The 12,685-nt window shown below is 39.6% G+C and overlaps 11 protein-coding genes and 2 non-coding genes across 13 annotated transcripts; 8 read left to right on the top strand and 5 right to left on the bottom strand.

Moving 5' to 3' along the window:
* Positions 1–367: 367 nt before the first annotated feature.
* On the top strand, positions 368–1,276 carry LOC6570115 (histone H1). Its single transcript, XM_001996341.3, has one exon. It carries the CDS (start codon positions 414–416, stop codon positions 1,179–1,181), a length of 768 nt encoding a protein of 255 aa, XP_001996377.2. The 5' UTR covers positions 368–413; the 3' UTR covers positions 1,182–1,276.
* A 288-nt stretch (positions 1,277–1,564) lies between these two features.
* LOC6570116 (histone H2B) lies at positions 1,565–2,053 on the bottom strand. Its single transcript, XM_001996342.3, has one exon. It carries the CDS (start codon positions 2,038–2,040, stop codon positions 1,669–1,671), a length of 372 nt encoding a protein of 123 aa, XP_001996378.1. The 5' UTR covers positions 2,041–2,053; the 3' UTR covers positions 1,565–1,668.
* Positions 2,054–2,268: 215 nt separating this feature from the next.
* LOC6570117 (histone H2A) lies at positions 2,269–2,750 on the top strand. Its single transcript, XM_001996343.3, has one exon. The coding sequence runs from the start codon at positions 2,306–2,308 to the stop codon at positions 2,678–2,680; it is 375 nt and encodes a 124-aa protein (XP_001996379.1). The 5' UTR covers positions 2,269–2,305; the 3' UTR covers positions 2,681–2,750.
* Positions 2,751–3,150: 400 nt separating this feature from the next.
* LOC6570118 lies at positions 3,151–3,269 on the top strand. Its single transcript, XR_047326.1, has one exon. It is a non-coding gene; the product is annotated as a 5S ribosomal RNA (ribosomal RNA).
* A 201-nt stretch (positions 3,270–3,470) lies between these two features.
* LOC6570177 (histone H4) lies at positions 3,471–3,782 on the bottom strand. The gene has a single exon (XM_001996372.3). The coding sequence runs from the start codon at positions 3,780–3,782 to the stop codon at positions 3,471–3,473; it is 312 nt and encodes a 103-aa protein (XP_001996408.1).
* Positions 3,783–4,018: 236 nt separating this feature from the next.
* On the top strand, positions 4,019–9,725 carry LOC6571552. The gene is made up of 4 exons (XM_043214405.1): positions 4,019–4,428; positions 5,669–6,229; positions 7,567–7,822; positions 9,259–9,725. The coding sequence occupies exons 1-4, from the start codon at positions 4,026–4,028 to the stop codon at positions 9,677–9,679; spliced, it is 1,641 nt and encodes a 546-aa protein (XP_043070340.1). The 5' UTR covers positions 4,019–4,025; the 3' UTR covers positions 9,680–9,725.
* Positions 5,610–6,518, top strand: LOC6570179 (histone H1). Its single transcript, XM_001996374.2, has one exon. The coding sequence runs from the start codon at positions 5,656–5,658 to the stop codon at positions 6,421–6,423; it is 768 nt and encodes a 255-aa protein (XP_001996410.1). The 5' UTR covers positions 5,610–5,655; the 3' UTR covers positions 6,424–6,518.
* Positions 6,807–7,295, bottom strand: LOC6570131 (histone H2B). The gene has a single exon (XM_001996347.3). The coding sequence runs from the start codon at positions 7,280–7,282 to the stop codon at positions 6,911–6,913; it is 372 nt and encodes a 123-aa protein (XP_001996383.1). The 5' UTR covers positions 7,283–7,295; the 3' UTR covers positions 6,807–6,910.
* LOC6570969 (histone H2A) lies at positions 7,511–7,992 on the top strand. Its single transcript, XM_001997146.3, has one exon. It carries the CDS (start codon positions 7,548–7,550, stop codon positions 7,920–7,922), a length of 375 nt encoding a protein of 124 aa, XP_001997182.1. The 5' UTR covers positions 7,511–7,547; the 3' UTR covers positions 7,923–7,992.
* On the top strand, positions 8,394–8,512 carry LOC6570968. Its single transcript, XR_047365.1, has one exon. It is a non-coding gene; the product is annotated as a 5S ribosomal RNA (ribosomal RNA).
* On the bottom strand, positions 8,649–9,025 carry LOC6570975 (histone H4). The gene has a single exon (XM_043214511.1). It carries the CDS (start codon positions 9,023–9,025, stop codon positions 8,714–8,716), a length of 312 nt encoding a protein of 103 aa, XP_043070446.1. The 3' UTR covers positions 8,649–8,713.
* A 1,173-nt stretch (positions 9,726–10,898) lies between the features above and the next one.
* Positions 10,899–11,761, top strand: LOC6570973 (histone H1). The gene has a single exon (XM_001997143.3). The coding sequence runs from the start codon at positions 10,899–10,901 to the stop codon at positions 11,664–11,666; it is 768 nt and encodes a 255-aa protein (XP_001997179.2). The 3' UTR covers positions 11,667–11,761.
* A 378-nt stretch (positions 11,762–12,139) lies between these two features.
* On the bottom strand, positions 12,140–12,547 carry LOC6571761 (histone H2B). The gene has a single exon (XM_001997898.3). It carries the CDS (start codon positions 12,523–12,525, stop codon positions 12,154–12,156), a length of 372 nt encoding a protein of 123 aa, XP_001997934.1. The 5' UTR covers positions 12,526–12,547; the 3' UTR covers positions 12,140–12,153.
* Between the last annotated feature and the right edge of the window lie 138 nt (positions 12,548–12,685).

The raw sequence follows: 12,685 nt of genomic DNA, 5'->3' as shown, positions 1-12,685 counted from the left end.
TTAAATAATACAATTAATATTATAATTTTCTAAATTTTGTTGTAATTATATTAAAAAGAGTTGTTTTTCACTAACAAATGTTGCGTGATGGAACAAATCGAGACTTTGCACGACTTCCACGACTCGGTGATTTAAGATAATAAATTCAAATCTATTATATTTAGTTGCTCAAATATTTTAAACATTATCCACATTTACATTCTTTTCTATTTGCAAATAAATCGATTGTAAATGGCAAATTAACAATAAGACGTTGGCAATCTTTCACATGACAAACGTTCAATGCCGTAAACATTCTCGTTCGGCTCTCCTCCTCGATTCTCACTCAATCGAGTGACCAAATAGCATGGTGAGTTTCAGCAAATTTGTACCATTAAAGTGTAAATCGTTGTGAAAGTGAACTAAAGTGAAATATGTCTGATTCAGCAGTTGCCACAATCGCCTCTCCCGTGACTGCCACACCAGCTGCAGCCGAGAAGAAGGTGGCCACCAAGAAGGCAGCATCAGGATTGAAGGCAAAGAGGACAACAGCTGGAGCATCACACCCGCCAACTCAGCAAATGGTAGATGCTTCGATAAAAAACTTGAAGGAGCGTGGTGGCTCATCGCTTCTGGCAATTAAGAAATACATTAGTGCCACCTACAAGTGCGATGCCCAGAAACTAGCACCGTTCATTAAGAAGTACTTGAGGACTGCAGTTGCAAGTGGAAAGCTGGTCCAAACAAAGGGCAAGGGTGCATCTGGTTCGTTTAAACTGTCTGCATCAGCCAAAAAAGAGCCGAAGCCAAAGGCTTCTCCTCTGGAGAAGAAAACCACAGCAGCATCAGCAGCAGCAGCAGCTAAAAAGAAGAAATCAGCTACAGTTGACAAGAAGAAGCCATCAAAGGTAGCCACCGCCAGCAAAAAGAGCGCTGAGAAATCGAAGGCAGATAAGGCAAAAGCAAAAGCAAAGGCAAAGGCAGTAGCAAAGGATGCTAAGAAAACGGGTACAGTAAAGGCTAAACCCACCACAGCAGATGCAAAAGCAAAGGCAAAGGCCAAACAAAGCGCAGCAAAGGCAAAGACGCCAAAGCCCAAGACACAAGCCACAAGTGCTAAGCCAAAGCAGGCAAAGGCAGTAGCAAAGCCAGCGACACCGAAAAAAGCTTCTGCCAAGAAGCCGAAGGCCGCCAAGAAGTAAAAAAACACTCTTAATCAGAGTAGAAGTGAAATTCGGAATTTCTTAATTGTGAAATTCGCCTTCGCATTTTAACAAAGCCCTTTTCAGGGCTACAATTTATGTATTTTTAAAGAGAGAAAAATATTTCCAGACTTATTCAGTATCTGTTTTTGCTTTAAAGACTATTTCCATATATTTGTTGCACACTTCGTAAGAATATTTATTTTGTGTGTTAATAAGACTAATTTACTTTCTCCGCGTACTTTATTCGTTGTGGGAACTAAAAAAAGGTAATTTTGCAGTTGATTTTTATTTCATTAAAAGTCCAGCTAAAATATACTCTGATTGTGAGTAATTTGCGGCATCAATAGAATAGAATATGAAAATTAGTTTATTAAGTTGCTTCACCAGTAATGGAAAAATATTTTGAATTCTTTGAAAGGAATGATTTGTGGCCCTGAAAAGGGCCTTTTGCTGCTAGCTGCTCGCTGGTATTTCTGCCTGCAATTTACTTGGAGCTAGTGTACTTGGTGACTGCTTTGGTTCCCTCACTGACGGCGTGCTTAGCCAACTCTCCGGGCAGTAAAAGACGGACAGCGGTTTGGATTTCCCGACTTGTGATGGTTGAACGTTTGTTGTAGTGGGCCAAACGAGATGCCTCGGCAGCAATACGCTCAAAAATATCATTCACGAAGCTGTTCATGATGCTCATTGCCTTTGACGAAATGCCAGTGTCAGGATGGACCTGCTTCAACACTTTGTAAATGTAGATGGCATAGCTTTCCTTCCTCTTGCGCTTCTTCTTCTTGTCATTCTTGGTGATGTTCTTTTGAGCCTTGCCAGCCTTTTTGGCTGCCTTTCCACTAGTTTTCGGCGGCATTCTTAATACTTATTCACTTCACTTTGATTAACTTCACAAATGTGTGTTCAGCACACCGAAAATGCTTATCATATATACTTTCGTTTGAACGACGCTTTCATGTTAAAATCCACCACTGCGCTCGAATTACTGCGCAGCTGTTCATTCCTAACCTGACAAAGTAGGTAGCTGAAAAACTATAAATACAATGACGGCTTGTTTGTCGGAATCATTCGGTATTTGATATTTGTGTGTTGAGAGTGACTAATTTGTGAACTAAATAGCAATGTCTGGTCGTGGTAAAGGTGGAAAAGTAAAGGGAAAGGCAAAGTCGCGTTCCAACCGCGCTGGACTCCAGTTTCCCGTGGGTCGTATTCACCGTCTTCTTCGCAAGGGCAACTACGCCGAGCGTGTTGGTGCCGGTGCTCCTGTGTACTTAGCTGCCGTTATGGAATACTTGGCCGCTGAAGTCTTGGAGTTGGCTGGCAATGCTGCTCGTGATAATAAGAAAACTAGGATTATCCCTCGCCATCTGCAATTGGCCATCCGCAACGATGAAGAGTTAAATAAACTGCTTTCGGGCGTTACCATTGCGCAGGGTGGTGTTTTACCCAACATCCAGGCAGTTCTACTCCCCAAGAAGACGGAAAAGAAGGCATAAACTACCAGACTACTCTCAAATAGCATGTACATATGTAAAAAAAAAAAACTCAATCAAACGTCCTTTTCAGGACGACCAAAATATGTAAAAGAGATTTAATTTTTCATTGACTATATTTGAATTCCCACGGTCGAAAAACGAAAAGAGAAATGTAAGAAAAGTACAGTTGGTGTCAAAACAGTATCATCTACCTGAGGAGTAAGGGTATTTCCTACTTTTTGCTCTTCGCTGTGAATTGTGTTTTTTTTTTACTTACATTCACCGATAGACTCCTTAATATAACATTTCTTTTAATTTTTAATGTAAATTTAAAAATGAAATTTTATTTAATTAATTTGCTACATTTAGTAACTTTCTGCTGAAATTAAATAAATACACAGTAGCGTATTCTTGGCTGACGCTTCACTTGCTTTTTAAGTGGATGTGATGTGTGTGATGCCATAAAAGCAAATATTAAGCGCATGACATTTGCCAACGACCATACTACGCTGAATACATCGGTTCTCGTCCGATCACCGAAATTAAGCAGCGTCGGGCGCGGTTAGTACTTAGATGGGGGACCGCTTGGGAACACCGCGTGTTGTTGGCATCTATTTGGTGTTTCAACACTTTTTTTGTTAAATTATTTGTATTTTATAAAGCAAATGCTAAATAAAAGTATATTTCAGGTGCATATTACTTGGCTAGATATTGAATATTTTTCATCTCTTTTGAGTAAAGATTTGGTGGTCCTGAAAAGGACCGATTGGTATGACTGTACTTGTACATATTTGTATTTGGGATTTAGTTTTTAGCCGCCAAAACCGTATAGGGTACGGCCTTGTCTCTTCAGCGCATAGACAACATCCATGGCAGTGACCGTCTTCCTCTTGGCATGCTCGGTGTATGTGACCGCATCGCGGATAACGTTTTCCAAGAATACCTTTAGAACACCACGAGTTTCTTCATAAATGAGTCCTGAGATACGTTTCACACCACCACGACGAGCTAAACGACGAATAGCTGGCTTCGTGATGCCCTGGATGTTATCACGCAACACTTTGCGATGACGTTTAGCGCCGCCTTTACCCAAACCTTTGCCACCTTTACCACGACCAGTCATTTTTCACTTTTAATTCACACTTTACACCACGAATGCCAGAAACAAAGTAATGCTGCTTCGTCGCAAGCGCTTCTATTTATACCAAAAAGAGCAAACTCTTGAGCGAGTGCACAGATATTTCTATCCCGCTCACACACTACCCTCGCTTAACGAGCAGTTTTCTATATAAACGAGCAGCAAACCAGCGGACGATTATTGTGTTTTCAACAGTGAGAGTGTAAACAGTGTTATAGAAAGAGAAAAATGGCGCGTACTAAGCAGACTGCTCGTAAATCGACGGGAGGCAAGGCTCCTCGCAAACAGTTGGCAACTAAGGCAGCACGTAAAAGTGCTCCAGCAACCGGTGGTGTGAAGAAACCTCATCGCTATCGTCCCGGTACAGTTGCACTGCGTGAAATTCGTCGCTACCAGAAGAGCACAGAGTTGCTTATCCGCAAGCTGCCGTTCCAGCGTTTAGTACGCGAAATTGCTCAGGACTTCAAGACCGATTTACGTTTCCAGAGTTCGGCTGTGATGGCTCTGCAAGAAGCTAGCGAAGCCTACCTGGTTGGCCTATTTGAAGACACGAACTTGTGTGCTATCCATGCTAAGCGTGTCACCATCATGCCCAAAGATATCCAACTGGCCAGACGCATTCGTGGCGAACGTGCTTAAATTGTAAATTGTAAAGCATCAATTGTAACCAAATCGGTCCTTTTCAGGACCACAAAATACTTTCAACAAAGAGATTTGAGTTTTCATAAATAATATTTGAATGAATAATTCAGCTATTCAGGCTTTAAAAAACGTTTAAATATAATTAGGAAATATTACAGAAGATAATTATTGCGAAATGTTTTACTCAATATACATAAATATATTATTTACTGTATTACAATCAGTATGTAAATAGCAAAGCAAGAAAAGCAGTAAATGTTTTTCGAATTGCAATTACAATAATGGATTCCCTTTTGAAGAAATGTATATAAATAAAGATTCAAGTTGCACATCTAATGTGTTGCTCGTGATTATATTACTTTCAATTTTGATGTGAACATGCAGTTCATATAATATTTTCTCATTCGATCCGATATATATGTTTCTTTAGAGAGACATGTCGTAATCTGATAGTCAACAATGATATAAATAAAGAATAATGTGACTTTTAATAAGTTGCTCGCTTGATACGAGTATTGTGGTCATCTGGATGTTGCATGTACCATTCATCTGTAATCGTTTGATTTTGGTATTACAATAATTATCAAACAGATGTAACTGAAGTTAATATACATGTAATATATAAAATAAGTAGGTATTAATTATTCAAGAAGAATTTATATGTTTTCGATACATTTTTCTCTTGTTGCTTGCACTCCAAGCTAGTCAATTTTTTACAGCAAATGGCCAAGTTAAAAGCATGTTTAAAAAATGATTTAATCACTTCTATTCTTTTTAACTATTGTGTTTCAGTAAAGAAAAGTTTAAATAATACAATTAATATTATAATTTTCTAAATTTTGTTGTAATTATATTAAAAAGAGTTGTTTTTCACTAACAAATGTTGCGTGATGGAACAAATCGAGACTTTGCACGACTTCCACGACTCGGTGATTTAAGATAATAAATTCAAATCTATTATATTTAGTTGCTCAAATATTTTAAACATTATCCACATTTACATTCTTTTCTATTTGCAAATAAATCGATTGTAAATGGCAAATTAACAATAAGACGTTGGCAATCTTTCACATGACAAACGTTCAATGCCGTAAACATTCTCGTTCGGCTCTCCTCCTCGATTCTCACTCAATCGAGTGACCAAATAGCATGGTGAGTTTCAGCAAATTTGTACCATTAAAGTGTAAATCGTTGTGAAAGTGAACTAAAGTGAAATATGTCTGATTCAGCAGTTGCCACAATCGCCTCTCCCGTGACTGCCACACCAGCTGCAGCCGAGAAGAAGGTGGCCACCAAGAAGGCAGCATCAGGATTGAAGGCAAAGAGGACAACAGCTGGAGCATCACACCCGCCAACTCAGCAAATGGTAGATGCTTCGATAAAAAACTTGAAGGAGCGTGGTGGCTCATCGCTTCTGGCAATTAAGAAATACATTAGTGCCACCTACAAGTGCGATGCCCAGAAACTAGCACCGTTCATTAAGAAGTACTTGAGGACTGCAGTTGCAAGTGGAAAGCTGGTCCAAACAAAGGGCAAGGGTGCATCTGGTTCGTTTAAACTGTCTGCATCAGCCAAAAAAGAGCCGAAGCCAAAGGCTTCTCCTCTGGAGAAGAAAACCACAGCAGCATCAGCAGCAGCAGCAGCTAAAAAGAAGAAATCAGCTACAGTTGACAAGAAGAAGCCATCAAAGGTAGCCACCGCCAGCAAAAAGAGCGCTGAGAAATCGAAGGCAGATAAGGCAAAAGCAAAAGCAAAGGCAAAGGCAGTAGCAAAGGATGCTAAGAAAACGGGTACAGTAAAGGCTAAACCCACCACAGCAGATGCAAAAGCAAAGGCAAAGGCCAAACAAAGCGCAGCAAAGGCAAAGACGCCAAAGCCCAAGACACAAGCCACAAGTGCTAAGCCAAAGCAGGCAAAGGCAGTAGCAAAGCCAGCGACACCGAAAAAAGCTTCTGCCAAGAAGCCGAAGGCCGCCAAGAAGTAAAAAAACACTCTTAATCAGAGTAGAAGTGAAATTCGGAATTTCTTAATTGTGAAATTCGCCTTCGCATTTTAACAAAGCCCTTTTCAGGGCTACAATTTATGTATTTTTAAAGAGAGAAAAATATTTCCAGACTTATTCAGTATCTGTTTTTGCTTTAAAGACTATTTCCATATATTTGTTGCACACTTCGTAAGAATATTTATTTTGTGTGTTAATAAGACTAATTTACTTTCTCCGCGTACTTTATTCGTTGTGGGAACTAAAAAAAGGTAATTTTGCAGTTGATTTTTATTTCATTAAAAGTCCAGCTAAAATATACTCTGATTGTGAGTAATTTGCGGCATCAATAGAATAGAATATGAAAATTAGTTTATTAAGTTGCTTCACCAGTAATGGAAAAATATTTTGAATTCTTTGAAAGGAATGATTTGTGGCCCTGAAAAGGGCCTTTTGCTGCTAGCTGCTCGCTGGTATTTCTGCCTGCAATTTACTTGGAGCTAGTGTACTTGGTGACTGCTTTGGTTCCCTCACTGACGGCGTGCTTAGCCAACTCTCCGGGCAGTAAAAGACGGACAGCGGTTTGGATTTCCCGACTTGTGATGGTTGAACGTTTGTTGTAGTGGGCCAAACGAGATGCCTCGGCAGCAATACGCTCAAAAATATCATTCACGAAGCTGTTCATGATGCTCATTGCCTTTGACGAAATGCCAGTGTCAGGATGGACCTGCTTCAACACTTTGTAAATGTAGATGGCATAGCTTTCCTTCCTCTTGCGCTTCTTCTTCTTGTCATTCTTGGTGATGTTCTTTTGAGCCTTGCCAGCCTTTTTGGCTGCCTTTCCACTAGTTTTCGGCGGCATTCTTAATACTTATTCACTTCACTTTGATTAACTTCACAAATGTGTGTTCAGCACACCGAAAATGCTTATCATATATACTTTCGTTTGAACGACGCTTTCATGTTAAAATCCACCACTGCGCTCGAATTACTGCGCAGCTGTTCATTCCTAACCTGACAAAGTAGGTAGCTGAAAAACTATAAATACAATGACGGCTTGTTTGTCGGAATCATTCGGTATTTGATATTTGTGTGTTGAGAGTGACTAATTTGTGAACTAAATAGCAATGTCTGGTCGTGGTAAAGGTGGAAAAGTAAAGGGAAAGGCAAAGTCGCGTTCCAACCGCGCTGGACTCCAGTTTCCCGTGGGTCGTATTCACCGTCTTCTTCGCAAGGGCAACTACGCCGAGCGTGTTGGTGCCGGTGCTCCTGTGTACTTAGCTGCCGTTATGGAATACTTGGCCGCTGAAGTCTTGGAGTTGGCTGGCAATGCTGCTCGTGATAATAAGAAAACTAGGATTATCCCTCGCCATCTGCAATTGGCCATCCGCAACGATGAAGAGTTAAATAAACTGCTTTCGGGCGTTACCATTGCGCAGGGTGGTGTTTTACCCAACATCCAGGCAGTTCTACTCCCCAAGAAGACGGAAAAGAAGGCATAAACTACCAGACTACTCTCAAATAGCATGTACATATGTAAAAAAAAAAAACTCAATCAAACGTCCTTTTCAGGACGACCAAAATATGTAAAAGAGATTTAATTTTTCATTGACTATATTTGAATTCCCACGGTCGAAAAACGAAAAGAGAAATGTAAGAAAAGTACAGTTGGTGTCAAAACAGTATCATCTACCTGAGGAGTAAGGGTATTTCCTACTTTTTGCTCTTCGCTGTGAATTGTGTTTTTTTTTTTACTTACATTCACCGATAGACTCCTTAATATAACATTTCTTTTAATTTTTAATGTAAATTTAAAAATGAAATTTTATTTAATTAATTTGCTACATTTAGTAACTTTCTGCTGAAATTAAATAAATACACAGTAGCGTATTCTTGGCTGACGCTTCACTTGCTTTTTAAGTGGATGTGATGTGTGTGATGCCATAAAAGCAAATATTAAGCGCATGACATTTGCCAACGACCATACTACGCTGAATACATCGGTTCTCGTCCGATCACCGAAATTAAGCAGCGTCGGGCGCGGTTAGTACTTAGATGGGGGACCGCTTGGGAACACCGCGTGTTGTTGGCATCTATTTGGTGTTTCAACACTTTTTTTGTTAAATTATTTGTATTTTATAAAGCAAATGCTAAATAAAAGTATATTTCAGGTGCATATTACTTGGCTAGATATTGAATATTTTTCATCTCTTTTGAGTAAAGATTTGGTGGTCCTGAAAAGGACCGATTGGTATGACTGTACTTGTACATATTTGTATTTGGGATTTAGTTTTTAGCCGCCAAAACCGTATAGGGTACGGCCTTGTCTCTTCAGCGCATAGACAACATCCATGGCAGTGACCGTCTTCCTCTTGGCATGCTCGGTGTATGTGACCGCATCGCGGATAACGTTTTCCAAGAATACCTTTAGAACACCACGAGTTTCTTCATAAATGAGTCCTGAGATACGTTTCACACCACCACGACGAGCTAAACGACGAATAGCTGGCTTCGTGATGCCCTGGATGTTATCACGCAACACTTTGCGATGACGTTTAGCGCCGCCTTTACCCAAACCTTTGCCACCTTTACCACGACCAGTCATTTTTCACTTTTAATTCACACTTTACACCACGAATGCCAGAAACAAAGTAATGCTGCTTCGTCGCAAGCGCTTCTATTTATACCAAAAAGAGCAAACTCTTGAGCGAGTGCACAGATATTTCTATCCCGCTCACACACTACCCTCGCTTAACGAGCAGTTTTCTATATAAACGAGCAGCAAACCAGCGGACGATTATTGTGTTTTCAACAGTGAGAGTGTAAACAGTGTTATAGAAAGAGAAAAATGGCGCGTACTAAGCAGACTGCTCGTAAATCGACGGGAGGCAAGGCTCCTCGCAAACAGTTGGCAACTAAGGCAGCACGTAAAAGTGCTCCAGCAACCGGTGGTGTGAAGAAACCTCATCGCTATCGTCCCGGTACAGTTGCACTGCGTGAAATTCGTCGCTACCAGAAGAGCACAGAGTTGCTTATCCGCAAGCTGCCGTTCCAGCGTTTAGTACGCGAAATTGCTCAGGACTTCAAGACCGATTTACGTTTCCAGAGTTCGGCTGTGATGGCTCTGCAAGAAGCTAGCGAAGCCTACCTGGTTGGCCTATTTGAAGACACGAACTTGTGTGCTATCCATGCTAAGCGTGTCACCATCATGCCCAAAGATATCCAACTGGCCAGACGCATTCGTGGCGAACGTGCTTAAATTGTAAATTGTAAAGCATCAATTGTAACCAAATCGGTCCTTTTCAGGACCACAAAATACTTTCAACAAAGAGATTTGAGTTTTCATAAATAATATTTGAATGAATAATTCAGCTATTCAGGCTTTAAAAAACGTTTAAATATAATTAGGAAATATTACAGAAGATAATTATTGCGAAATGTTTTACTCAATATACATAAATATATTATTTACTGTATTACAATCAGTATGTAAATAGCAAAGCAAGAAAAGCAGTAAATGTTTTTCGAATTGCAATTACAATAATGGATTCCCTTTTGAAGAAATGTATATAAATAAAGATTCAAGTTGCACATCTAATGTGTTGCTCGTGATTATATTACTTTCAATTTTGATGTGAACATGCAGTTCATATAATATTTTCTCATTCGATCCGATATATATGTTTCTTTAGAGAGACATGTCGTAATCTGATAGTCAACAATGATATAAATAAAGAATAATGTGACTTTTAATAAGTTGCTCGCTTGATACGAGTATTGTGGTCATCTGGATGTTGCATGTACCATTCATCTGTAATCGTTTGATTTTGGTATTACAATAATTATCAAACAGATGTAACTGAAGTTAATATACATGTAATATATAAAATAAGTAGGTATTAATTATTCAAGAAGAATTTATATGTTTTCGATACATTTTTCTCTTGTTGCTTGCACTCCAAGCTAGTCAATTTTTTACAGCAAATGGCCAAGTTAAAAGCATGTTTAAAAAATGATTTAATCACTTCTATTCTTTTTAACTATTGTGTTTCAGTAAAGAAAAGTTTAAATAATACAATTAATATTATAATTTTCTAAATTTTGTTGTAATTATATTAAAAAGAGTTGTTTTTCACTAACAAATGTTGCGTGATGGAACAAATCGAGACTTTGCACGACTTCCACGACTCGGTGATTTAAGATAATAAATTCAAATCTATTATATTTAGTTGCTCAAATATTTTAAACATTATCCACATTTACATTCTTTTCTATTTGCAAATAAATCGATTGTAAATGGCAAATTAACAATAAGACGTTGGCAATCTTTCACATGACAAACGTTCAATGCCGTAAACATTCTCGTTCGGCTCTCCTCCTCGATTCTCACTCAATCGAGTGACCAAATAGCATGGTGAGTTTCAGCAAATTTGTACCATTAAAGTGTAAATCGTTGTGAAAGTGAACTAAAGTGAAATATGTCTGATTCAGCAGTTGCCACAATCGCCTCTCCCGTGACTGCCACACCAGCTGCAGCCGAGAAGAAGGTGGCCACCAAGAAGGCAGCATCAGGATTGAAGGCAAAGAGGACAACAGCTGGAGCATCACACCCGCCAACTCAGCAAATGGTAGATGCTTCGATAAAAAACTTGAAGGAGCGTGGTGGCTCATCGCTTCTGGCAATTAAGAAATACATTAGTGCCACCTACAAGTGCGATGCCCAGAAACTAGCACCGTTAATTAAGAAGTACTTGAGGACTGCAGTTGCAAGTGGAAAGCTGGTCCAAACAAAGGGCAAGGGTGCATCTGGTTCGTTTAAACTGTCTGCATCAGCCAAAAAAGAGCCGAAGCCAAAGGCTTCTCCTCTGGAGAAGAAAACCACAGCAGCATCAGCAGCAGCAGCAGCTAAAAAGAAGAAATCAGCTACAGTTGACAAGAAGAAGCCATCAAAGGTAGCCACCGCCAGCAAAAAGAGCGCTGAGAAATCGAAGGCAGATAAGGCAAAAGCAAAAGCAAAGGCAAAGGCAGTAGCAAAGGATGCTAAGAAAACGGGTACAGTAAAGGCTAAACCCACCACAGCAGATGCAAAAGCAAAGGCAAAGGCCAAACAAAGCGCAGCAAAGGCAAAGACGCCAAAGCCCAAGACACAAGCCACAAGTGCTAAGCCAAAGCAGGCAAAGGCAGTAGCAAAGCCAGCGACACCGAAAAAAGCTTCTGCCAAGAAGCCGAAGGCCGCCAAGAAGTAAAAAAACACTCTTAATCAGAGTAGAAGTGAAATTCGGAATTTCTTAATTGTGAAATTCGCCTTCGCATTTTAACAAAGCCCTTTTCAGGGCTACAATTTATGTATTTTTAAAGAGAGAAAAATATTTCCAGACTTATTCAGTATCTGTTTTTGCTTTAAAGACTATTTCCATATATTTGTTGCACACTTCGTAAGAATATTTATTTTGTGTGTTAATAAGACTAATTTACTTTCTCCGCGTACTTTATTCGTTGTGGGAACTAAAAAAAGGTAATTTTGCAGTTGATTTTTATTTCATTAAAAGTCCAGCTAAAATATACTCTGATTGTGAGTAATTTGCGGCATCAATAGAATAGAATATGAAAATTAGTTTATTAAGTTGCTTCACCAGTAATGGAAAAATATTTTGAATTCTTTGAAAGGAATGATTTGTGGCCCTGAAAAGGGCCTTTTGCTGCTAGCTGATCGCTGGTATTTCTGCCTGCAATTTACTTGGAGCTAGTGTACTTGGTGACTGCTTTGGTTCCCTCACTGACGGCGTGCTTAGCCAACTCTCCGGGCAGTAAAAGACGGACAGCGGTTTGGATTTCCCGACTTGTGATGGTTGAACGTTTGTTGTAGTGGGCCAAACGAGATGCCTCGGCAGCAATACGCTCAAAAATATCATTCACGAAGCTGTTCATGATGCTCATTGCCTTTGACGAAATGCCAGTGTCAGGATGGACCTGCTTCAACACTTTGTAAATGTAGATGGCATAGCTTTCCTTCCTCTTGCGCTTCTTCTTCTTGTCATTCTTGGTAATGTTCTTTTGAGCCTTGCCAGCCTTTTTGGCTGCCTTTCCACTAGTTTTCGGCGGCATACTTAATACTTATTCACTTCACTTTGATTAACTTCACAAATGTGTGTTCAGCACACCGAAAATGCTTATCATATATACTTTCGTTTGAACGACGCTTTCATGTTAAAATCCACCACTGCGCTCGAAAATACTGCGCAGCTGTTCATTCCTAACCTGAAGA

Source organism: Drosophila grimshawi, unplaced genomic scaffold (genome assembly GCF_018153295.1).
Source record: "Drosophila grimshawi isolate 15287-2541.00 unplaced genomic scaffold, ASM1815329v1 contig_1377, whole genome shotgun sequence".
Classification (NCBI taxonomy): domain Eukaryota; kingdom Metazoa; phylum Arthropoda; class Insecta; order Diptera; family Drosophilidae; genus Drosophila; species Drosophila grimshawi.
Note: the sequence above shows the minus strand (reverse complement) of the source record. Positions and strands in the feature narration are given on the sequence as shown.